The 26,250-nt window shown below is 37.9% G+C and overlaps 1 protein-coding gene across 1 annotated transcript in view; it reads right to left on the bottom strand.

The window, feature by feature from the left end:
• Nucleotides 1–250: 250 nt before the first annotated feature.
• The window catches only part of kif19 (kinesin family member 19), a 38,369-nt gene continuing 12,369 nt past the window's right edge, over nt 251–26,250 (bottom strand). The window contains exons 3-20 of the mRNA XM_032575363.1: nt 15,397–15,507; nt 15,196–15,283; nt 14,305–14,441; nt 9,690–9,815; nt 9,414–9,608; nt 7,161–7,307; nt 6,650–6,772; nt 6,404–6,560; nt 6,109–6,283; nt 5,518–5,716; nt 5,168–5,438; nt 4,340–4,464; nt 4,071–4,234; nt 3,878–3,977; nt 3,220–3,343; nt 1,910–2,298; nt 1,335–1,506; nt 251–1,252 (exon numbers count right to left, since the gene is read on the bottom strand). Of these exons, the coding sequence (XP_032431254.1) occupies nt 1,125–1,252; nt 1,335–1,506; nt 1,910–2,298; nt 3,220–3,343; nt 3,878–3,977; nt 4,071–4,234; nt 4,340–4,464; nt 5,168–5,438; nt 5,518–5,716; nt 6,109–6,283; nt 6,404–6,560; nt 6,650–6,772; nt 7,161–7,307; nt 9,414–9,608; nt 9,690–9,815; nt 14,305–14,441; nt 15,196–15,283; nt 15,397–15,507 (2,931 nt within the window). The 3' untranslated portion in view covers nt 251–1,124. The remainder of the gene's footprint in view (nt 1,253–1,334; nt 1,507–1,909; nt 2,299–3,219; nt 3,344–3,877; nt 3,978–4,070; nt 4,235–4,339; nt 4,465–5,167; nt 5,439–5,517; nt 5,717–6,108; nt 6,284–6,403; nt 6,561–6,649; nt 6,773–7,160; nt 7,308–9,413; nt 9,609–9,689; nt 9,816–14,304; nt 14,442–15,195; nt 15,284–15,396; nt 15,508–26,250) is intronic.

Below are 26,250 nucleotides of genomic sequence, written 5' to 3' on the forward strand. Positions count from 1 at the left end.
CTTTTCCTCTAATAATGCCACTCCGCCATCTAGTGGACATTTTAGAACATAGCAGTGAGATATACAAATTTACACAATTTCATTCTTATTCTTCTGAAATGTAACCAGGTTCATAGGTCTGCTTATGTTTAACTCAGCAAAGACTTACAAAGCTGTGACATAATCATCTCGTCTTCCCAAATTGTTAAATGTCAAAACTCACATTTCCATCATTCCTATAAAATATCAAATAAGCCAAAGGCAGTAGATCAAAAGTACACAATTCAGTCAATTTTATTTAGGTACAAATAAAAAAATGTACAAAAAAAAAAAGAATAGAAAGGAACACATATGAAAACTGTCAATATCGTAAAAGAAAAAGGCATTTGTTGAACAGTTAATTAAAAGCTGAATCAACTAATCTGGAAAACAAAACATCTTGTGATGCCAGGGTATGCATTTACACAAACATGATATTCAATAAGGAAATATTTGGTTTAAAAGGCAGAGACCTCAGGTGTGGGGAAAGAATGTAGAATCCACAAAATACACACATTTAGTTTTTCTCCACAAATATCAGGGCTTCAGTCTGACAAGAACAAAAAATAATGAATACATTTTACCAGTAGAGCATAGCTCAGTGACACTGACATTGGGATGCATGTGAGAATTTTCTCTGCATTGTTTTGATACATGAAGTCAGACTGTATTTCCATCCTTAAGCTGAGCTTCGAGTGTCTTAGATTTGTTGTTTTGCTTAAGGTTTTCATAACAAAGACCGAAAATACACACGCACAAATATATATAAACAGAAACAGTCACAACAAACAGCTGAGTTGCGTTCACAGTGAGCTTCACATCTTCGCAACTTCACCAAAACACAAGATATTCAGCACAGCAGCGGACTAAAGTGAAGACACTGCACAGGACAGAATGGGCACTGTAAATATACAAATCTGTGGTGTCTTCAGGTAAGTGGATCTTAGAGTGGCCTCATACATGGTGCAAGTAAAAGACAGCACCTGTGTTAAGACAGCCAGCCTTCGTCTGCTTACTGCTTGTCCTTTTCTGTCGTAGTTTTTCATCTAGTCCCTAACTCTGAGTTTCAGGCTCAGCTGGTGTGGCTGTGAGTGCTAGTGTTGGGCTCAGTGTCTGCGAGTGCGCTGGGCCCCGGTGCCTGTGGTGGTGACATAGAGAAGAGGGTGGGGCTGCCGGAGCTGGGGTCCTCTCTTCAGGTTATTAATGCTTGCTGTGGAGGACTCAGCAATTGTTCCTATGGAGACAAATGAATAAAATAAAGAGATTGAACCATATAGAATGTCACTTTCTATCCACTAACAAAGATAACTGCTCACCTGTATGTGTGTGATTGCTGTGGTGAGGCCTGACTTTGGCGATAGGAGGGACCCCTCGGTACTGTGGACGCACCATAGGGGCCTGGGGTTGGCCGTTAATATGGAGATGAGGGTCCGATGTGCTGTCCAGAGGCCGAAACCTCTGAGCTTTGATGGCTTTGGTCTGAGGCAGCTGCATGAGAGAGAAGTGAGGAAATGTTAGGACTGAAGCAACAAATTAGATACCAGAGCATCGATGGTTCTCAGCCAAACAAACTGCCATGTGACAAGAACTGCCAAAGCTGTTGTAGAACTGATGACTGGTTTTCGGTTTACAGTTGTATCATTTAGGTATTTTACTAAGTTCCAAATGTGGCAGTCCAAGAAGTGAGTTTTGAGAGAGTAGCTTGCACTTCATGAGAATTTCAAGTAGCCAAAATCATAGCCGCTTGAAATTGGCTATGATTTCAAATTCATAGCCGTCCAACAGTAGGACGGCTAAGATGTTGGCCAAAATGATTTGAGACAAAGGTGGACAAAAACCTTCAAAATATTTAACACCTCACAACATTTAATAACAAATTAAAATGACTTACTGCTTGACCAGTGACCTCAAAAGATCTTGAGCGTCTTTTCTTGCGACGGGCCTCAAAGTCCACCTCGCGAGGTGTTTGGTTCTTGTTGGTAGCATGGTGGTTGCGAGGACGTGTCCAGGTCACATGCAGGCCTGGTCCCTCCCCTGTGCTGCTGGACAGGTTATCATCAGAGGTGGCGTGTCTCAGTTCAGGGCTTGGCTGCCTGCCGCGCCGCAAGGGTAGACCTCTAGGGGGCCCCTCGATTAAAGAGAGGTTGCTTTTCTGCTTTTTGTGGTCTAGGGGAGAGGGGGCAGCAGGTAACCGAAGGACATCCACCTCCAGGGCTTTGGAACGTCGACGGGCTGCTTTTACCACAATGTTCTGAACCCCTTTAAGGATCTGCTGCCGTTCTGTGCAGACATGGTAAAAGAAATATTTTAGGTGAGGGATAAAAGTCGGAATGATTCATATACAATATCTTCTGCTTGGCTTTGGTTTAAGATATAAAATATAATTTGTGCCCGGGAGGCTATTTTCTGCATCTTAGCAAAGGAATTACCAAACCCTGAGGACATAGTGATGCATTAACTTGTCTCTTGGTTGGATGATTGCACTCCACTGGTTCATAATTTGTCACATTACAACAATATACCTTAGATTTTATGATACAGCAACACAAAGAAATCCACAAATGCAGAGAAGAAGAATCACCACAGCCTCACCATGTTTTTATGGTGTCTTCAGGGTGTTAGTTTTCCGTCATCCATACCGTTTAATATCCAAGACAAAATGTGTTATTTTGGTGACCAGAGAACTTCCTTTCATATGTTTAATGGAAGCTTTCTTCTCATCAATTTTGTGAAATCCCCAACTACTAGCTACCTAATGTATTAATATTTGAAATTTTTCTCCTGCTCAGCCCTGAAATTGTTTCTAGGTCTTTATGATGCTGATTGTCCTCTAATGTTCTCTACCAAACCTCTGAGGTCTTCCCAAAACAGCTAGATTCAAACCAAGATTAAAATAAAGAAAAGTAGACTCTTGTCCATTTGTTAATTTCTATTTATATATGATGCATGTGATGTGAAGACATTTGCTTGCTGTTTGGGACACTAAAATAAATGACGTGACTCATGTAGCTAATTTGTCTCCCCACGCTGTTATCTAAGAACAGAACAGCTGGACTTGAGGGATTGTTGGGATAAGTGTTTCATGCTGTGTTTTCACAGAACAATCACTGGAAGTACTTTAATGAAAACAAACAAACAAAAAGCTTCTCTGTAGGTATTAACAAGTTCATAATGAATACCATATCTGAAGAAGGATCTTACCATTTCGAGAAATGGTCACATCACCCCCAGCTTCGCTGCTTTCGGGTGATGAGTCCAGTTGGCTGCTGATGCTGTGGCTGAGATGGCTATAGCTTGTGAAGCTTTCAGGAGCCAGAGGCTGCAGCTGCGGACATGAGGATCAGAGGGACTCATTGAGACCAAACATTCACTGCAGTGCTACTTTGATAATATTAGCGTCTTTCCAAAATCCAATCTTGTAGTACATTTTTACTCTGGAGATCCAAAGTTTCTTCAGAAGATTTGAAAACAAAACAAAAACCTAAAAGAGGTAAAAATTTGTGCGTGCCTAAATGAAACACAGGGTGGTGCTGTTTAAAAGGAAAAGAACTGGATCAGACTGCATTCATGTTTTGAATGTTCCGAAATCAATTTCTGATGTTAAACTCGCACATGATGTAGATGTAATACACAAAGACGGAAATATTATAAGTGTTTATTTCTGTAAATTAATTTTCTTAGGAACTCTTAATGTTTATATAAATTGATACAATATTAAACGTTTTCATTTTGAATTGAATCACTGAAATACATAAACATTTTGATAATATAATTTACTGAGAGTTACCTCAGTAAATTATATTACCAGATTATTACCAGAAACAAAGCAGAGTAGCTGGTGTATAGGAATTGTACTTACCTCTCTGTTGCCTTTCCCATTTATGTGTATCGGAGGAGGGGTCATTACAGCCGAGTTCTTTATCTGCTTGGCATGAGGACTGCTTTTAAACACCCTGTCCCTGAGGCAGAGAAAATGTGAAATCAAGTCGATGAGTAAATTAACTTTTAAGTACATGTTATGAGCGAAGAATAAGAAAATGATCTCTTCTTACGGCTCAGCTTCAGGGAGAATTGGGGGTAAGGTGTGTCTGCGCATTCTGGCTTGACCTCGTCTGTTCTCTGTGAACATGCTGCCTAAGCTCTCCTGGTCAGAATCTACATCCTGTGTGCAATCGTGACCTTGAGCTGGCAGAGAGATCTTTGGTAAAGATCCTTCCTGCAAATAAGAATACAGAAAACGCCTTCATAATTTGTCCTGTCAGTTTAATTCATATCTAAGACTAATAAGACTAATGACTAATTGATTCGACATGACAGTCACCTTGATGGTTTGTCTGGTGGTCACCTTGTCCAAGGCTACAGCTCTCTCCAGCTTCCTCTCATCCAGCTCCCTCATGTACATCTCATATAGTTCCTGGAGGTGCGGTGGTACAAGCAGGCTGTTCTCTGAAACATGCAGAGGGACACATGTACATGGTTGCTATCGCCACACCCATAAGCTAGTTTTATGTACAGGCATTTAAAACGTTGCACACTCAGTATGGATGAGTAGCAGAAACTCTCACAGGATGATTTGTGAGTGCTGAAAACAAATCTTTAACAACTAACATCCTGATAAAATAGTTTTATGAAATATCTTCTAAAGTGGACAACCACCCAAATGGTGCAGCGTGAAGAGAATGTGTTTTGAGAAACCGAGATTATTTTCTGGCCCGAGATGAAAATTTGATTACTAGCCACTTTAAGTTGTCAAGAATAACCCTGATGGAGCTGTGCTGAAGACTGAGGCTGCCTGTACCTATACCTGCACCAGTGTGAGGGACTTCAGAAGGAACTGAACTTATCAGGACTATGCCAGTCAACCTTGACTCAAGAAAAAATATGTTTGGATCTAGGCCCCTGGGCAGTTTTAAACATCTGTTTTTTTTTTTTTATGTGTGGACAAGTTTTTCTATTCAAGAGTATACCATGTCGCCACTCAAGCCTTTGTACACGAAGTCACAGGGTTGCAACTTGTAATTTCTTGTCAGGGTTAATAATCTCTGAGAAATGCACACAGCACACAGAGTTTTCAACTGATAACTGAAAAATCTTTAGACGAGTTCCATGCAAAGGTCAAACACAGTATAATGATTTAAAAGTAACTTACCATCTATGAATTGTCTCTGTTGCTGAATGATCTCATCACACAGGTGTCTGTGCTGCTCAAAGCGCTGAACCACAAAGTTCTTCTGCCGGATGACGTTGTCTTTGATCAGAGCGTGGGACTGCATCTCTGTGTTCTCGATCTCCAGCTCGTGGACCTTGCAGAGGAGGCCAAGGATTTCGCGTTGCTCCTCTGAGCTCACTCTGCGAGGAAGAAGCTCCTCCAGGCGCCGGGCTCGATCCCGGAGCTCCAGAAACCTCTGCTCCAGTAAACCCTTCAATCAGAGGTTATTTTTATTCAGTACGGGAGAACATCAGAATGCATTCTAACCCTAACATTTTGAAGAAGCAAACCTTCTGCTTTTGAATCTTCTTCTGTTCAGCCATGAGGGTGACTAAGTTTTCCCGAGCCACTGCTACCTCCCGGGTCTCTGTGCTGTCTGGGGGAGAGTCTGGGGAATCCGAATCCTTCTCACTTTCGTCTTTATTGACACTTTCCTTCCTTCTTTCTGAACGCCACTTTCTCCTGCGCTTGCTCTGCTCCTGCTCCCAGCTATAGCACATAATATATGTATATTTTGTTATAAAGGTTTTTACTGACAGTTGCAATTGCATGTTCTAAAGCTTGTAGGCACAAATATGGTGAGATAATTCTTTACTTTGAATAGATTTTCTAGTCAAGGAAATTCATAATTAGATTTGCATCACTGTTAACAGTTAATAACATAAAATAGCTACAGAGAAATACTTGCTGTGCACTAATTAATTTAATTAAACTAGATCAGAGCAAGAATAAGAGTCTATTTGATTTAAACCCCCGAACAGAGATTGAGAATTATGAATATTAACTGGAAGACAACTGCTAAAATGTGACAATCTGGATTATTAGATTTTAAATAACAAGTGTGCTCTGCGGTGAAAAGAAACAGCAGAAATCCGACTGACTCTGCAATGGTGACAAGGTGTTTAGAGGTGTCGATCTGGATCTCCATGTTGCTGTTCTCCAGCTCGATCAGGCTCTTCCTGATCTTCATCTGCTGCCGGAAAGCATCCAGAAGCTGCTCCCTCAACTCGTCCATCTCTGCTCTGCTCTGCTGGCTGGAGTGGGCTTGGACCTCCGCTGAAAGACAGTAGAAATACAAAGAGAAAGAAAGGAAGGAAGAAAGAAACATGAATACAATTTTCAACAGATGTTGAGATGTGTCTTTTACTCATTTAAAGTACAGACGATCAAATTTACCCTGGATGTTTCGGATGTCAGCTCGGTCGGAGCCGACCTGCCGGGTCGCCTGCTCTGCAATCTTCTTTTTGAGCCGCTGGATTTCACAGCGGAGGTCAGAGATGATGTTTGTGTACTGAGCAATGTGGTATGACACATTTATTAGGTTCTTCTTCACCTAAAGCAAACAGTGATTGGAAACAATATGTCTGAAAAAACCCAATCCACTTCAAGGTGAGCTTTTATTAGGATGAAATAAAAGTTTACCCGTGTACGTATGCTTTTGGCACGGTCAGCGTATGTCAGCGTGTTTCGAGACTCCTCAAAAGCTATAGAGGCGGGGCTAATATGGGCTATCATCACTGTTCTGCTGTTCCCACCCAATGAGTCCTGTCATTGAAATTTGAGAGACATTTTTGTGAATACAACAGATAGAGTGGCTTAAAAGTTTTTGTGTGTGTGTAGGTCCAGTCTTATGATTTAATACGACTGAATAATGCATCATTGTGAAGTAGAAGGAAAATTATACTTGGTTTTAAAAAAATATTTTACCTACAAATTTGAAAAGTGTGGGATGCATTTGCATTTTACTCGCCAGAGTCAATCCTTGTAGAAACACAAATATGCCGCACACTTTTCAGATTGTTAATTCGCAGTTCACAATTCTGCACTACTTTGTCTTGGTCTATCAAAGAAGCTTGTTTGAATTTTGTGCAAATGCATGACATCTTTTGCCAGACATTGTATAAAGACAGGAATCTTTTCTCAACTGCAGTACCTTCAGGAGGCGAGTCAACTTGCTGTCTCGATAGTTGACGTACTTGTTGCCATTTTTGTCACTCAGGGCGTTAATGCAGTTGCCCAAAGCCAGGAGGGAGCGATTGATGTGAGCTCCTTCTTTCAGTCGCTGACCTCTATTCTGAGTCTGAAAGAGGCAGAGATCGATGGGTGAGAAAACCTCTGAACTCACAGGGGTTTTTATCACTTTGTTCCCTGTGACGGGGGTCAAATGAAAGCTTTCAGTAAAAGGAACTAGAGGGAGACTGGGAATAGCAAGCAACAAAGGCATCTAACTAGTACCAGGAGATTTTATTTATATGGTGAATGCGGTTTTGAGACAAAAAGTCAAAGAGTAGTCCAAGACTGAACAATTTCACCTCACTTCAGTGAAACACATTTTTCTTAGTGAGAGAAAATAAGACACATACTTCATAAATAAATTTGGATTTAGTCATATTTAGATCAAACAAGGATTGCACCATATTTCAAAGCCAGAAAAACAAAAAATTGTTTTTGTTTTTTAAAGTATATAAGTAGTTATGAAATACTTCTCTGAAACAAAAATGAGCATTTTGAGTGACGTCCTCCAAAACAGGAAGGCGCTACCAAATATATTGCACCTGACGCTGCAGGGTGAGTCTGAAAAGCCCTCACAACAATCACAGAGCTTGACAGACCTTCATAACTCAAATAAACAGAAAATAAAAAGGATTCAGTGAGTCCCTTTCCAATAAACATATTCTAAGCAGAAAAATGGTAATAGATTAGTGCAAGTAAAATGGTGAAAGGAACAGATTTCTCTGACTCTCCTGAATGGAGAGCCAGAGTCTCCAGACTAGAAATTTGGAGCTAAAAGGAGACATAATTCAAACCTGAGGGATGTGAGCACACTGTCCCAGCCTTGACTGGAGTAAAGCTTACCGTCAACCCACCAAAACATTAACAAGGGCTGAGCATGAAGCTTCATCTAAAAAAATTTTTCTTTTACAGAGAATTTGCTTTGACGTTTTCTTTCTGCATTTCTGTGCAAAGCGACAGAGAGGAGGCTTAGTCTGTGATTTCTTCTGGGTTCTGAATCTCCCTTCCATTGACCGCAAATGTAACATCTACTAAAGTGTCTTTTTAGAGCCAAGCAACATGTTGTTGAGGAGAGACTAAAGATAGATTTGAGTGGAGTGGCTGTTGATGTTCTGGGGGAAACACTTTGTATTAAATCAGCCTGAATGACAGGCAGCAACTTTAACTATAACCTGGAGTCCTGTTTGTGGTCGAGGAAGCCTGCAGAACATAAAACAAGGATCTCATGCAGGACATCATGACAGACATCATCTGCAGTAGAGGATCGGACTAAATGAGAGGATTTACTTCATTTTCGGGATCTAAAAAATGAGAGCTTAATTTTTGTTTATGAAGTTGCAAACTGAATTAGGTAATATCTGATCATGTAATTCTACATTATGGGAGTTGGCCCCTCAGCTGTCCTATGATTGAACAAGACATTACAATAGCCAAGCAATAAAAAGAATAATTACTAGCTGTTATAGATGCCCAGTAAATTTGATGAAATGCCCATATTAAAGATTATAAAATGGAAGTCGTGTACAAATGTCAAACTCTGAAGTATGATTCACAAAAGTGTAATCAAAGTTGACACTACTGGTATATGCATTTAATAATCTGAGTGGTTCATGCAGCGTTTCGCAAAGTTTTCTTTGGAAATTTTGTCACACTACAACCACAAACTTAATTTTTTGGGGGGGACTTTAAGCAATAGACCACCAGAAAATAGTGCATAACTTTTTCACACAATTGGTAGAATTCATGCCTTTTCTGGAGGGACATTAGGGAATAATGGGAGAATAATACAACACTTTTTATGTATTTTATATTAAAAAAAATCTAAATGGAAAAAAATTAGCCTTTTACTTGTGAAGTGATACTGTGTAATCATTTATTACACAAATCCCAGTAAAATCCATTGACGTTTGTAGCTGTAAATTGAAAAACTTTGAGGGTTATGAGTACTTTTGCAAGGCACTGTAGGCTCTCTCATAAAATGATTATCATCTTAAAAAGTGAAATTGCAAAATAAGTCAACAAGGGAAGCCACAGTTTAGATGTAGGAGAGTGTACTACGCAGCGCTATGTTCAATAACATGCAAAGAGTAGAAGGACCTTGAATTTTGAACTTGATAACTTAATGTTATCAAAAGATGTCTAAATGCAAGCACAAAGCGCCAAATCTGTCCACCTGAGCAGCTCTTTCTGAGCCGGCGAGGTCAATCATGAAAAGCCGAGCAAAGCGGACCTCCTGCAACACGTCACGACAACGGCTCTGCTGCTTGACGGCAACCTGCAGCACAGCGTGGGAGCGAGACGATGTCTGATTAGCGGCTGTTGGCTCCTGCGTGCGCTGCTTGTTGCCTTTCATTAGCAACTCCATGATCTGAGGACACACAAGTGAGGCAGTCAGGAGTGTTCATAGCTTTTTAACCGTGTGATGAAACCACACTGGGTATCCTCTCACCTCCTGGGCATTGATGGTCGACACTTCTGTGATGCCTGCAACCTGAATCACACCCTTAGAGTCTTCTCTTAGATCCAAGAAACCTGAAGATGGGTTCAGCAGGTCTCTGATCATCTCATTGTAGATCTGTAAATATATAGATTGAAATGTAAAACATTCTTCAGACAGCATTAATCAGTTGGAAGAATGTGCCTTCCAGCACATGTAATAAGAATACAATATGCATTTTTTTTCTGCAATTCAATTAAATAACAAAACTCACATTAATTACTGGTACACACAAGATGGTATATTTCAAACACTTACTCTACTACTGTTATTTTTTAAGCATATGGTGTAGCTGGTTAATACTACTATATAGCATAGTAATATAAAAAGATTGATAGATAATCTCAAAAATAAAAAAAAAATAATCTCTGCGGGGAATGAATCTATAACACATTCAAAGAAGTGATCACATTCTGGATATTTATCTGGCAGGAGATTTACTCCACATCAATCAAATTGCTTACACACTGAGCACTTATTTTATAATCAAATATTTCAATAAACAGGGCCAAACTCAATAGGAAGCTGTGCAAGCATTTCTACAAACTAGTAGAACAGAATTAAAATGGTTTCCTTAATATAAATGTTTAATATATAATCCAAATTGATTTAAGGTTTTAATATCATTAAACAGTTCCTTAGTGCCTCTCTTGAGATTAAAGGCATAGTTTGAATGGCATAAAATTAGATATTTATAATTAAGTTCGAAAAGAGTTTGGGAAAAGAAAAACAGAGAAGAGAAGTTTTCAAGTAACATTGGACATCTAAAGATGTGAACCAGAACATGCAGAGTGAGAACAAAAAAGTATCCTTGTTTTGTGACTCAACAATTTAGTTACACAGAAAATATAAAAAAAACTCCATCTCCTGGATGGAGCTATTTTTCCATTCAAGGCTTCAGACAAGAAAAAAGACAACCAATAAACCAGAGCAACTAACAACATCACTGAAAAGTACATGGTACAAGTTGAAACAAGATGTGCCAAACACAATTTTTGGAAATGTTTGTCATTAGCTAAAAGTCTTAAGCATCAAAATTGAAAGGCATTAGTGATTTAATTATTTTTTCTCTATTTAATGTATCAATATCATGTCAGGGATTTTTTTTTTTCTCAGACTGGAGTTACTGGCAAAAATCAACAGTTCAAAGATATCCAAGATCCGGGTATGACACTGTTATCACACCAGTGTAAGAACATTTTGGACAATGATAAAATAATTGAAACCTTTCAAAACACATTCAGTTGAAAGCAGAAACAAGATCCTGAAAAGTGACCACAGGGTGACAGTCTGAAATTTTAGGACACACTTACTGCCAAATTCACTTTTAGCCAAACGTATACTAGAGCAGTAGGCTGTCATTCAAACTGACATCTTAACATTGGCTATGTTATTTTTTACTTCCCCAGCTCTCACTTCAGATGGAGTGTAAAAGAGCTTGGGGTACAACGTGATGCTACCAGCTCTGAAAGGCGTGCTCAATAACACCGCAATTGCATTCTGAAATAAATGAGGAAGAACTGCAGGATGTATTGGTGTGTTCCTGTGCATGTGCTGCAGTGATTTCACACGTGACAGAAAGAGAGATGCAAACAAGAGAAGCAACAGATGTGCACTTTGCTCAATTCGTCCATAAAATGCCATTTAACCTCTTCACTATGAGGCGGCGGCAGTAACAGATTGCTCCCTGGAAACAGCAAACACACACGTCACACATGCAGTCATTTGAGGATTCAAAGTTGCAAAATGAATGCAGGTCAGAAAGCTTGTTCTATATGCAGTTTCTGACATTTTGATGGGAAAGAATTTCACTCCCACCCACTCAAAGAGAAACTAAAAAGCTACCCTGCAATAAATTTGTCCCTCAGTGTTCATAATGACAGAGTCTGGCAGTGAAAACAAAAGCCGTAATTTTGATGCCAAATGCAAAAACCCCTCCAATAGGCTGAAATTGTGCGAGACAAGTGCTTGTTTGTGCCACTTTGATTTTCAGTTGAAGGCTGACTGCTCTTAGTGTCCAGGATTTTGTCATTAAGTTACTTGTGCTACTCCAATTTATTCTTGACAGCCAGAGAATGGAGCAAATTCTGTTGATACTCTACAGTAAACATGGCTTCGTTATAAATCTAGTTAATATTCTATACCTGCTTCTTCAGACAGAATCAAACAGACCTCCAGACTCTGTACAAACGGATTGAAGTGATCGAGGACAAGTAGATGATGGAGAAACAGGTAAAAACGCTTCAGACAACTGAAATCTCTCAGGCAGGTCAGAAGCCTGTATAGCAAGTGGCCAGAATCTTTCACAAGCCTTGAAACTGACAGTCACTTGTGTTCAGTCAACATCTGTTATGAAGCTCTTGGGCGTATTGGGTTGGATAAGCATTTAATCAAGATGAATTTTGTACAGACCAAACAATAAATTTATTGTAACCTTCACTGAAAAAATGCAGGGTTAAAATATATGGAGCCCTGTTGGCGCTAAGGTAATGTTATTATATAAATGTAAAGTTTTGTTGGGTACAAGATCAACATTAATCATGGTAATTATTTTTCATGATAAAAAGTCAAAGTTTGACAACAGGACAAACTCAGGTTTTTGATCATGTTTAGTTCCTTAAAATTTAAAAGAATAAAACTTTCATCCAATACATGGGAATAACCAGGATGCATTTTAATCATACCAGAACTATTACATTGAATATAACTATCAGTAATTAGGATTTTCTACATACCTGAATTAATTTTAATGTCAAGTTTGGAAATAAAATTAAAACTTCAATACACAGCCTGAGATAAACTGATGACACACTTCAAATAATTGTCAAGTTATGTAGCCTTTAGGATCCCTTAGGATGTGGAACCGAACGTGCTGCTCCACATTAACCTTGCTTACTCAGTTGGACAGTGTTTTTGGTTCGGTAAGTGTAGGATGTTGAATTAAACATTTCTTCTTGAAAACAATTGCATGCTGATTCAATTCTCAGAAGGACAGACAATGCAGTGCTTTTGCCACATCTAGATAGTGGTTTGTATTTGTTCTTTTTATCCTTTTCACAGAGAATGCAGGTGTTACCATATTAAATGGGAAGAATATCACCGTCTGGAGCCCGGATATTCATTCAAGTTCTGAGGCTTGCACATAGATATTCTCAACATTGGAAAAATGCTGAATTTAGCAACAACAACAAAAAATTATTTAAAGGGAGCCCATTGAAGAGATTTTGATTTTTCTTAATGTTTTAAATATTTGTATCATTTGGGCAAGTCAGTTTTTATGCATTTCTCAAAACTTCATCTACGGTAGATTCATTGAGAGACTTCTTTGTATTTCTTGGAAATCCATATGTGTACTAATCCTATAAACCGCTATTTGGAGCTGCACTTAAGGAACTAGTATATAACTATTTTTTGGCATTGCTTAACAAATAAAAATCATTTAGGAAAGGTTTTGGGAAATGTTTAGAACACCAAAAAAGCTCTTCATTTGACAGAAGAGAGAAAAAAGCAAAAGAAAAAGAAGTGCAAGAGACTCTTGCATTTGAAAGGGTCTTTTTATCTTCTTCAGTGCTTGTGCCTGAAAATAAGAGACCACTCACAGCATTGTAAAGTTATACCTCTATGACACAAATGAACCAGCTTCATTGTATCTGGTGCTGTTAAGGGAACTAAATGGACAAGTTGAGCTGTTCCTGCTTGTCTTTAATGAGGTATGAAGCTGAGTCCAGCAGGCACACAGAAAAATGAGCATAATCAGTCCGCAGCTAATTACCCACAGACAAACCAAGGCAAAAAGGGGAGAAAAAACTGTTCAAAGGCATAAGATGACAGAAACAGCAGTTCAGAAAAAGCAACACAAAGAGCGAAACACTTAGTGTTCAAAGTTGAGCATCAAGGACATTGTTTTGATCATATTTAAGCTTGTAATGATAGCCCAACATTTACAGTTTTTCATAGCATTTATATTATGTGGGTTAGTCCTGTCAAATTCCAGGACTAAATCCAAAAGAGAATGTGTGATACAATTTTAAAAATTACCATTATGCTTTCTGTCCTGTTTGACTAACCTTGAGCTAATTTTCAAAGAAGAAAGGACAAAGATTTTAGTTTGTAAATGTGACCAGGTAAAAGGCACATACCCCCATAAAAACGCAGCTGTAATTTCAGGCACATCTACTTAGCTCTCAAGGGTTCTGAACAAATAGATGTGACACTTCTCAGATTTTCATGTATAAGTGATTTTGAAAGCTATGTATTATTCTCTTCCTACTTCCCAAATATGTAGTACTTTGTGTTACTGCACATAACTAAAAATCCTAAAACAAATATATGTAAGTTGATTGTTGTAAAAAAAAAGATTAAAGGCCTACATGTTACAAAACAACCAACTACCAGTATTCAAAGTAAAAAAATTAATGCTTTTTTGAACAAATCGTTAAATTTGTGTGTATAGTGATTTGACTAGCGCTGTAGGATGAATAAAATGGTGTGACACCTGCATTAAATGAGTCTGCTATCCTAAAATGGGAGTAATGTATCTGAACTTCCTTGTAGATAAAGGACTTACCTCTAGATAAGACATTGACACGCTGTACAGCATGTCATCACTAGTCTCCTCGATGGCACGAAACAAGTCATTCAGTGTGCGAACATAGATTCCTGGCTCTTTGTCAGTGCCTAACATGGTGTATGTCTTCCCACAACCTGGAACAAAGCATGACAATTTATTTGTTAAGTGCTAAGTGCAGTTCTTACCAACACGGACAAAAGCATGAGTCTTTTTTGTTCTTGTGAAGAACAAAAAAGGGATTTAAGCTCAAACAATTATTGATTATTTTTCTCCACAATATGTATATTAAAGGGCAATATGCAAATTGTGTGCTCCACGGAGCACAAAGAAATTAATGTTGCTTTGAAAATATCTAATCATTTTTTCCAGCATGGGAAAATTTGTAAATTTATTATAAAGTTTAGTGCTTAAAGGGGAGTATTATGTATTTTTTTGGGCACACAATGCCATTTTACAGCACAATTAAGTAACTATGTCAGCTTCAGCCGTATGTGATGCCTTGAAATTGGCCCGGGTCTCTTTAAGATGTTAAAGTTTTTTAAATTTAAGTTGAGTTGCAAGTTCACTGGTGAACATTGACTTATTTTCACTAAAATGTTGCTGTTTGAATATCTTCCCTAGCTCAACTAGTCTTTGCCAGCCTAAAATGTCTTTGTAAGCCTTTTACTTCCACTACAGGCGAAGCATGACTCATTTTCTCATTATACATTTGTTGAATAAAAAAAAAGATCTCAAAAAGGTTTCACTTTATCTTCCAGCGAGGGTGCTGACTAATTCAGGCTGATCGCATAGTGAGGGTCAGCATAATAATACATGCACTTCGAGAACAACGGCCTGGATGTCTGGCTAGGTCTTGTAGAACACACATAGACAGAGTTAAACACAAACCTGTGGGTCCATAGGCAAACACCGTGGCATTGTAGCCTGATATGAGGCCTTCAATGAGCCCTTTGGTTGTAGCTCGGTAAACCTCGTCCTGCAAATGAGGAGGAAAGCAAAATAGGAAAAAAAAAACATTAAAATGTTGCTCATTTATTTTAGCTTTACTCATCTTATGATTCAGCTTATGAACTCTCTTCTCTAAATAACCTGACTAGCCGAGAAGTCGAATGCCACATCAAACATGTAAGTCTTCTCCCTGGAGCGGTTGGCACGCAGGATGTCGTCTGGATCTTCCATAGGGTCCATCAGAACCACCATCTAATAATAATGAGGAATGAAAAAGACTCAGTGAATATGGTGTCAAAGCTCACTTTGACATCTGGGTGCCTATTTATCCTTGATGGTGTGTGTCTTTGTCAGTCACACTGTAATGCTGTGGTAATGAGCAAGTTGGATCTTAATTTACTAAACTGATCATTGAAAATTATGTCACAAGAATTGTCATGGATGGATGACTAAAACATTTAGGTAATAGGATGCATACTTATGTCTGCAACAACAACCATTTTCATACCATATTACATTTTCTCTATTCAGTTAGAACACATTCCAGATTGAATAGGAATGATGAAAAGATATCAGTGTAAACATTAAACTTCAAAAGCACATCTGTAGAGGCGAGTGATAGAGCTAGTCATTTTCAAAGATGGATTCTTCTCCCAGATGTTTAGTAAGTTTCTAGTGAATCGCTTTGTTTGCGGTGTAAATATGAAAACTGCAATGAGACACGGTACTTAATACAGTCATCAGCAACAGTTGTTTTAATGGTTCGTAACTCATTTGCTTGGAAGATTGCAAATGTGTTTAGTTCCTCCAAAAATAAAAAAGGGTGCATTAAATTTTCAGTAAATTGAGTCACTGTTTGTATTTTTTTTCTTTCATAGCAATAGAGGTACTCCACAGTCTCTAAGTAAACCCCCTGGAGTACAGACATCACAAATTAGTCTTTCACTAATCAAAAGTTCTCTTTCTGATCACGCTGAAAGGATGTTGAATAAAAATGAAAGAACAAATAGAAAGAGAGGGCTTAAGAACCAGGACAAATTGTTATGTCCACAGTTTCGCATTATTAAAAAGGTTTTGAAACCACAGAAAATGTCACATATAACCGTATTTTACAGAAAGAACAGAGAAATCTTCCATCCATCCATCCATCCATCCATCCATCCATCCATCCATCTTCCAACACCATTGTCCCTAGTGGGGTAAGGAGGGGTGCTGGTGCCTATCTCCAGCTAACGTTCTGGGCAAGATGCGCAGAAATCTTATGAAACAAATAAATTGCATATAGGCATTCCTATTTTTCTGATCAAATAACGAAGTTATACAAATTATGACCTATGGCCTTTCAAAAACAAAAGAAAACTGAATGTCAAACAAAAATAAAAAAGCATCCTTGTGTCAGACACAGCCTTGACAGCACTGGCACACAGCATGTATGTTATTATGAAGAAACTGAAATGTCAAGTTGTTCTGATTGTGCTGCTTGACAGAGCCTTTGTCTAATACATAATCTTTTGTTTTCTCTCCTCAGAAAACTGCGCATCAGAGAAGAACACTACATATCCAACAAATAAATAAATAAAAAGTGGTGATCAATATCTGTCAGAGTAGGTGCAAGTGAGATGGAAATATTACAGTTAATGGAAGACACTCCCCATCATGTGGCATATGATAGACAACAAGGGCAATAAAAATAAGGAAGCCTTTTGTCCTCACATTAGATGCTGCAGAACGATGGGGCAGCTGGGACTTCACCTAGTGTGATTAGCTGGTCAGCTTTGTTCAGCAGCAGACCCTCAGAGTCCTCGGAGCCCTCTAACACTGAAGCACACGGCCTGTTTGATGACGCCCTAACCATCGAGCAGCTCACTTTGAAGCCTCTCAATTGAAATTCAAGAGCAGAGATTTCACTTCTGATAAACTGACAACAATGCATAAAGGCGGAGGCCAAGGAAAACTCACACAGGCTGTAATCAGTAAAAAGGTGAACGGGAGAGGAGGATGTAGCACTTGAGAAAAAGAGAAAGAGAAAATGAGGAGGGACTGAAAAGACAAAGCAACAACGATTTCAACACTGAAGAAGCAAAAGAGAGAAGCGTGCAGCACTAAGTGGTGTTCTCATTATGGTCTTCTTCCTATTCCTTATACTTGAAGCTGCAGAGATGAATTAGTTCTAATTTAATTTCACAACAAAAGTTATGAGAGCAAAGAGACATTTGTTTTAAAATACAAGATCATAAGCTTTTTGGTCTCAGCAAAAACCAGTATGCTTCACAAACAACAGCATGCCTTTGATAATACTGCTGAAATTAGAGATCAGATAAAAATTAGAGATTAACATTGAAATAGACTAATCAGTGCAACTTTTCAGTACTCAACTAACCCCTCCTGTTCTCTGCTAAGGGTCTTGATTTTATGGGCTCACAATCACAATGAACCACAAATGTGTTCAAATCTCAATGAATGAAAATGAAAGCTTCCTTTTTCCTTGACGCCCATACAATAGGAGTATTTTTTTAGTGGCTGAAAAGCTAGAGCTTATGGAGAGGGGTTAGAACATTGTAAAAGGGTAAAGAAAGAACAGTGTCTTGAAAATGAGGGTTAGTCATAATCAATATGATTATTTCCATTTCCATCAAATGTATCAAATTCAATATTTGCTGAAATTGTGCAGCTCCACTTCTCAATTTTAGCATGTTTTGTATAAGATATCAGTATCCCTGAGTTTCCTTAAGGAAGCTGATGAGCATGAAACAGCATTCTTACATAACTGCAAGTGATGCAGGTATCAAATGTCCACACACACTTTTGTCTATGTGGATGCTCCGGGGAAAAATCATGTGCTACTCAGGGTGTTGATAACACCTCTATTCCCATCTGTCACTTGTGTTTCTTGAGTTACATTGCCTCCACAGATCCCTCCGTGAACATGCACATGTAACAGCTGGTGTATAGGAAGACATAAGATCTCTAATTTTCTTAAGTCCCTTGATAAAACTCTAAGGGGCTGGCTCTGATCACATTGCTTGGATGTCTGGGAATGTGCCCTGGGGATTTAAGGCCAGGAATGAACTGACCTCACAGAAGTTTTCAACACATGCAGATGCCCTTTAAAGTACTCTGTGTTCAGTATTAAGAAGCTTCTGAGAAATAAAGTCAAGGGTGAAGTACAGATCAGGACCTGGTGTTTGGAATTAGTATAGAGTTAAGTCATGTAAAGGACAAGGTAAGCTGTGATGATAAATTTCCTACATGTCATTTGCTCATGCAGCTAAATGAAAACACGTGCTATTGGACATGGAGTAAAAATGAAGCGTCTTCTTTAGCAAGCAAATCTGAACAGGCACATTGGCATAATCATGACTCAGTGGATGACAGGAGAACATCACTTTATTCAGAGCGCAATGATCTAAAAATAAAAGCCATTTTATGGCCTTTGGCCAAAAATTAAGTCACTTCAAGCAGTTAGGTGAAAAGATGACTTGATACCCCAAAGACATGGTGTTACAGATTAAAAATCCTGTCCATCTTCAAACTAAAAATGAATATTGAATGCAATATTTTGACAGTGTTGGTATCCATTTTTTATTTTTTTCCTTTGCTATAGTCAGTGCTTGTGAGATGCAAAGTGGTGGTAAGCAAATGCTATAACCAGTATGAAACTTGGGAGTAGTTTTGTAGAAGAAACTCTTTTTTGGAACTAAATAATGACTTAAACAGAGCTAAATATGACTGTGTGAAAATGTTGGCTGATTAGCAACTACTACTTAACTACCCAAAAGAGGCCAATTTAATTACTTTCTAAGCTGCTCTGGTGTCTTCATGAGGAAACAACCTTCAAGCAACTGAGCAAATTTATTTGGCAACTTTGAATCTTTCAAAGTTGTAATTTTGAGAAAACATATTTTTTCTCAAATTTTATTGCTGCCTGTTTTACTTTATAAATTAAGTAGACAACCATTAATTTGAACAAACACTAATTTAATAATTAAACTCATCCAGGCAGAAAACATGGATGAAGTCCACTGCTGTTCCTATTCTTTCAGGAGCAGTCACTTGTTAGCTGGTTCAGGTTTCAGATCATATTCTCTCAAAGATCAGCAAGATCAAAGCTTTATGAGATAGATATTAGCAAGAGTTGTTGGGTTTTTTTTTTTGCTGCAAACCAGTTTTCAGTTTTTGTTAATTGCTGGCAATCTTCTTTTTGTTGATTTTCTTTCGATTGGTTAAACAGGTCAAGTACCGAAAATATTTGATACTTGACCAAATATTTTCCCACCCTATAACACGTAAAACAATATAAACAGTGATGCATATTTTTGGGGAATTGTATAATAATTCAATCTATGCATCTATGCATCAATCAAATCCTTCAAGTCTATTTTCTGTTGGATTCAAAAATGACTGCCTCAGACTAATACTGCCACTCTCTGCCCAAAGAAACTGTCTTTTTTTTTTTTTTACAGAAAAAGACAAAACAGGTGAATCTATAGTCCAGATCAGAGACCCCAAAGCAATAAGAAGTGCAACACTGTAAAAACAGAAGGGACTTCTTGACTCAAAGCCCCAGTGCACATCATGCCTTTCATTTAGATGCAAGTCATGACCCCACTGAACTCTACCCCTGAAGCAAACAAAACAAAGTGGTCACTACATGTATTTGCACATGGTGGCTTTAAATAAAAGCCACTCCTAAAATATTCATATACTTTCAAGAAGCCAAAGTCAAACAACAGCTTGCTTATGCACTGACATGAAACCAATTAGTGTGATGGAGTTTTCAAAACACCATAAAGACGCATTAGGGTGCGACGATGCACCACAGCCACGCCTTTCCTGGCTGATCAACAGCACCTGCTGGCCCGCTCATTAAAGCAGCAGGGATCACTTGGTTGGCCATCTTGCTGATTATAGCACCGCTCTCACCCACCACAGATCCATAATTCATAGCCTGGATGTGGTGCGGTTTCACAAGTCACCGAGCCCTGGGTGCTTTTTTCTGATTCCCTCCAGTGTTATGTGCCAAAGAGAAAATGTTGCAAACATAGGCAACAAAAGTCAGAAGATATATGGATGATTGTAAAGGTAGAGGTTCATTACATGTAAACAAAGGCTTGAGTCACTAATAACTTGGTGGTTAGCTGCTGTCACTGGTACTACAATGAACAAAACGAGAGACTAAATTGTTTGCCTGTATTTTAGATGTGCATTTGTACTTCTTTGAGATTAACCATGAAACTGGATGGTGACTGAAAGCTCGACTTGGCCAAGCTGAAGCTCAAAAATCTAATCTTTTTCAGATTTTTCTGATTAAATGATATTATCAGTAGAAGAGGAACTGAATAGTAATAGGACATTTCCTGGTGTATTATTTTTTTGTGCTGAAATAATTGCATTACAGAATTTTTGTCCAATTCCATTCGGAAAAAGTTCCTTTATCCAGTACAGGCTGCACTTTCTTCCCTTGACTTGGATTGTCTCTGGTAGATTTTTTTTACTGGGCCAATCAGCAAACACAAGGAGAAGTTGTAAATGATGAAGTCGATTTTCTGAACTGCTTTAGAATTGTAGTCTGCTTGTATTTTTAGCAATGGCAGCAATGGAAGTGAACAAATATGTTCAGTCCAATATGGCCATGTTTCCAAACATTAGATTAACATTAACACTTGCTTCATTCGTTTCAGCACTTCTCTCTTTGCAGTGGAGAATGGTTCTTTACAGCGAAGGCAACTTCCACAAAGCTTCTTACTGTCTAACTGGAATATTACATGGGCAAACATTTGCAACTGGGTAAAATTTAAAACCTCAACACAGTCCACTCCTTCAGGAAGCAATTGTTTCTCAACAGTCCTGACCATCTGTATGGTGCAAAGCATAGTATAAGGGGCAGGTTTTTATCAGGCTAGTGTCTAACCAAGACCACAATAGTGTGTTTGAAACAAAAAGTGACTTGTGTCTTAAATAGCACCTGGTACAAAACATTCCATTAACCCACAAGAGTGGCCGGTGAAAGTTTAATTCCGATCCCTTCAGTCAACACACCATAACTTGGGGGCTATCAAGTCACACTAACAACAGCTCTTTTTAGCATAGATGTTCTTACCGCAAGAAGAAGTCTGAAAGGAACTAAGTATAAACCAGAAAAGCAAAACAGCAAACTTGGTCTATTCTGAAACATGCAAGATTTGGAAATGTTGAAAGCATTTAGGAAATCTCAGAGATAAGGTGAAGGTCTATATCCTACTGGACAGTCATGGGTATTTTACAGCAGGACCATTTAACATTAAATGGCAACACTAGTTTTAACAAATGCAGGATGTTTTAAACAAAACCCGGTCTGTATCAGAGCGATAGAGCCAACCTATCAACGTACATGCACTGCTGTCAGGTTTTATTGTTTACATTTGTGCCTTGTCTTTATGGCTCTTTCTTTGACTGCCCATAATAAAACTGAAAGGGTTGAACATGAATGCGTCACAATGATTAAAAGCTGTGTTTTGTCCATGTGTCACGTCTTAACTCATAGGTTCATCTCTGAATTCTTTGTTATTGTGTTCTTTGCAAGTACTTACCCTGCAAGTACAGTTAAAGGCCTGTTCTTAACATGAACACAATGACACAGTATGGATGTTCTCCAATTGGAACAGAGTGCATTTATAATGGATAATAAAAGAAGAAAATATAGTATTTTCACAGATAGCAAATATTCATAAATAATAATAATTAATAATAATAAACTGTCAATATTAGGTGGAACATTTCTAAAAATAATGGGCAAAAGTTTTTGTCATTGATTATAAAAAGTTTAAAGTAATTAATGGTGATTTGCCATCTCCTATTACTTTTTCAGATTTTTGTTACCAGTGAAGCAAGACTGTCCACCAAAAATAAAAACCTTTGCTCTCTTCATTAGAATATTTGCTTATAAAATATTTATTGTCTCAACTGAAAAAATAATAGCAGATGACAATCAGCTTTTGATTCCTTCCGTTGTGCCTTAGGTTTGCAGTGGATCTATGAGCAAGATAAATTAAAAGAACTATTTTGTGTGTATGTTTTTCCAACCTGGTCATAGTTGTTGTTTCACAGCTGCATGACTCATTTAAATAAGTACTAAACACTGATTTCTTATATTATTATGATAAAAACTCATATGAGATACCTACAGCATGAACTGAGTCAAAATGTTTTAAGTAAAAATGTTTTCATTATAATGACATAACAAAACAAAAACAAACAAACAGGATATGGATGTAGTCACTGTCTAACCAAAAGCAGATATTACCATAATTTTAAAAAAATAAAGAAAGAACGATAAGGAGACAGACAGCTGAAGAAGATAAATGCAGGACATGAGGTTGAGGTTGAAGAGGATCACTGAGAGATTAGAATTGGAACAGTACTTGCCGCCCACCAAGCACCAAATATTCCATGTATTATTTTAATCCAACTGAATATTTAGAATAAAAAAAATCTCAGTAATTTGGATGCAGTGATGTATAGCAAAAAGTAAAATTCACCCCCTACCTCACCTATAACTTTTTTTGCATTATGCACCACTTGGAGACACTCAGTGCCAAATGAACCGGAAGGAAAAAAGAGGTTTCGGATTGCATCATCAGAGACACTTAGGTAAGTCTTGAGGCAGCCTGGACTATTACTCTGTACAGCTGATTTCCTGTGTCAGTGGACAATAAAACTAGGTTTTCTTTTAATTTAAATGTAATAAAGGTCGCACAAAAAATAATTGTCACCTGTCATTCTGTCAAAAATTTTGGTTTATTACTTTGGGATTACTTTTTTATTCATTCTTACCAGGGTCCCCAGTTAATGCGCTTGTCACTGGCTTGCATTTCATTCACAGAAGATTTGCAACCGTGCTTTTACTGTTGTGTCAAGAACAAACAGTAAAGATCACCAAAAAATCAAACAATCAGGCCCTAGCAGTAACCTGGCAAGGCAACCTTTTAAACTACCCTTTCAGAAATGCAACTAAAGCTTTGGAAACTCACACTGGACACAAATGCACTTGGTTATCTGATAGAAATGCTCAAGCCCTGCCCTCTGTGCCCTGACAATGCCACTGAATATCTTGTTTCAGAGACTTGCCAAGATTGGAGGTGTCTGTTGGACCGAAGCATACCTGATACAGTATGCCTGATTGTAAAGTCTTGTTCTTTAGCTGAAGTGACGTAGGATGTCTGGCTGTCACGATTGAATGGCAAACTGGTGCTGTCAGACCAGGGTTGTTGTAATTCCAACTCTGACACTTGATAACAAATGTAGAGGGAGTTTTAAACTTTTGTGTAATGCAACTTTGTCTGTAGAAGAATTATTTGTCTGTAGAAGAACTCTACAGACAAATAATCAGAGGAACGTGTTCTGTTCCTTTTCTTCCTTCCTTCTTTGATCAGTATGCATTTGCATTATTATGTGAAACAAAAACGATTGATTAAAAACAATAGCACATAACCTATATTAAGCATTACTTGTAATGCCACATAATCAGTTTCTCCTTGTTTTCTTCTTTTTTTGTGAATACAAATTATATACAGGAGTTTTCAGAAATCACTTTCTTGTAGGTAAAGTATGTTGGGTTAATTCCTAGCTTTGTTGTTATCAACTCATTTTGTGTCATTATACACAAGCATTCAGAGACTGGAATGGTAGCTCAGTAACTGGACGCTGGAGGGTAGGTTGGTCGTAAGGTGAGAGGTGACTTCAAGGCCAGGGGCATCAACTACCCACAAAAGACAAAGAGAGGCACTCTTCTCCATCCTACATTGGGTACAGTTTCACCCCAAATGTGTTGTAATTCAAGAATAGCCTTTGCAGCAGCAAATCTTGCAGTAAGAAAAGTTTATTTGGGGAGGATTTTATGTTTTTGACAAAGTTTAGGTCAACCTTTGATGGTGTATGAATGATTTCATATGTCTCGGTATTGAGGAAGAGCTGCATAGACTACTTCCTTTAAATCTCGACTAAAAACCCACTTGTTTAGGATTGTATTTGAAACGTAATCAATTACAAATGTAATGATGAAACTTTACTTAATGTCGTGTTTTGATTGTTGATTCTATGTTGCATTGTGTTTCTGTGCTTGATATGATGTGAAGCACTTTGAAATGCCTTGCTGCTGAAATGTGCTATACAAATAAAATTTGATTTGAGTTTTGATTTTGATTTGATTTGATTTTTCAGAGCACACCCAACTGATCAAGCGGGTACACGAGGAATGAGCCATGCCAGGCAGTATCAGGTCAAGAAGCATAAGTGAGATGTGCTATTTATCTTTAAACACCATAAAATACTGGAATTTATTATTGCGTAGTTAATTCCAATGGAAAGAGAAGTTTAAGACACTATTTCCTGTTATCTAGAGTACTGTTTTAAATTAAATCAGGGTAGCCTTCCATGTTTTTCAAAGCAGTTGATTCTGATGTTATTTAATAGAAACAGATGTATATGTATCATTTTGGAGAACATAAACATGAAATCTTTGCTCTTCCACTAATACAATAATTTTGATGACCATCACTTTTTTGATTTGTCCAGTCTGACTGTCTTCGGTTTGCTATAATAGACTAAAAGGCAGAATAAAGCATGCTGAATCAGGTAATAATACCCTTTTCAGATGAAGGTGACAAGCTGCTCAACTAGCCATTTAGTGCAGTGTCAAGTTAACATCACACTCCTGCTCACATGTAATAACTGTAATAACAAATTGGTGCTGAACAGCGTGTTATTTCCAGACCTCTAGTCCATTTTATCCCATCAGGCATAACGGAAAGGAGGATGTCAGTGTAAAACATAAAAGAAACCATTACCAGTTTTAAGACTTTTACTGCTGTGCAACACAATGGACTTTCCACAGGATTTAGGTTAGAACATACAGTGTTCTCTTCAAAATCCAGTGACATAATTTAAATGTCAGAGAAATAAAAATAAATTCACAGAGAATTTTGTGAACGTTGTTCTCTGTAAAACAAACCACAGTTTGATGAAATGTTCAGATTGATTTTTATTGGGAAAAAATGGAAATCAAATCACACTGACAGTAAGGGTAAAATGGAAATTTAGGATGTAAACAAAAGTTACAATGTCTAGAAGTACCACACACCAAATGGGACTTTCTACATGTCAGTTGGGTACACAAAACCAAAAATTACAACTCCATTCTGGGACTAGGAGTTATTTCATGAATTAAAAAGGTTGAGAACCACTTCTATAAAAGGTAATATATTTATTTTATTGGCCAATGCATTCTCAGAGTCTGCAGTTTACGTCTACGGTAACAGCTTTTGTCCAAGATAAATACCAGTAAATTTACTAATCTCTTTTCTATATGGTGTAAATGTCAGAGGTGTAAAACAGACGTGGCAGCCAATCACCAGGACCGGACATAACAAAGATATTTATGCATTTTCATCACAAACTGAATGTTTTTCAGGTTTCTCTGGAAACTTGCTGAAAAACAGCATTCCTATTGAAGCACAGCTTCTCATGTTAGCACTACTAAACAGTGAACGATAATTGAGAAGCAGATTCTAAGAGCTTTCCCTCCACAGCTCTGAAGCTCTGGGTTCATGGGTATTAAAGCCCCCAGCCCATTTATTTTCCAAGGCAAAATAAAAAATGTAACATATTTGCTTCAAGTTGCATTTTAATTTAGAGGTTATATTTGTACTGTGGTGAGAAAAAGTATTTGCCCACTAACAGATTTTTTGTTTTTCTTGATTTGTTTCACTTACATGCAACAGTTTGCACCAACACTTGTCACCAAGTGTTAAATAAATTGTAATGAGTCTTTTGTATAAATTTTGGCCCATTCACCTTTGCAAAAACAAACGATTTGTGCAGAGCCTGACTGATTAAATGCTGCACATATTCATGCAGAATGGAGCCCAGGGACTCTTCACTCAATGCAATTTAGAGAAAAAACAGTTGCAACTTTCTAAAAAACTTCATGACAAAACAAATGTGTCAAGAATGGGATAT

This window comes from Xiphophorus hellerii, chromosome 10 (genome assembly GCF_003331165.1).
Source record: "Xiphophorus hellerii strain 12219 chromosome 10, Xiphophorus_hellerii-4.1, whole genome shotgun sequence".
NCBI classification, from domain to species: domain Eukaryota; kingdom Metazoa; phylum Chordata; class Actinopteri; order Cyprinodontiformes; family Poeciliidae; genus Xiphophorus; species Xiphophorus hellerii.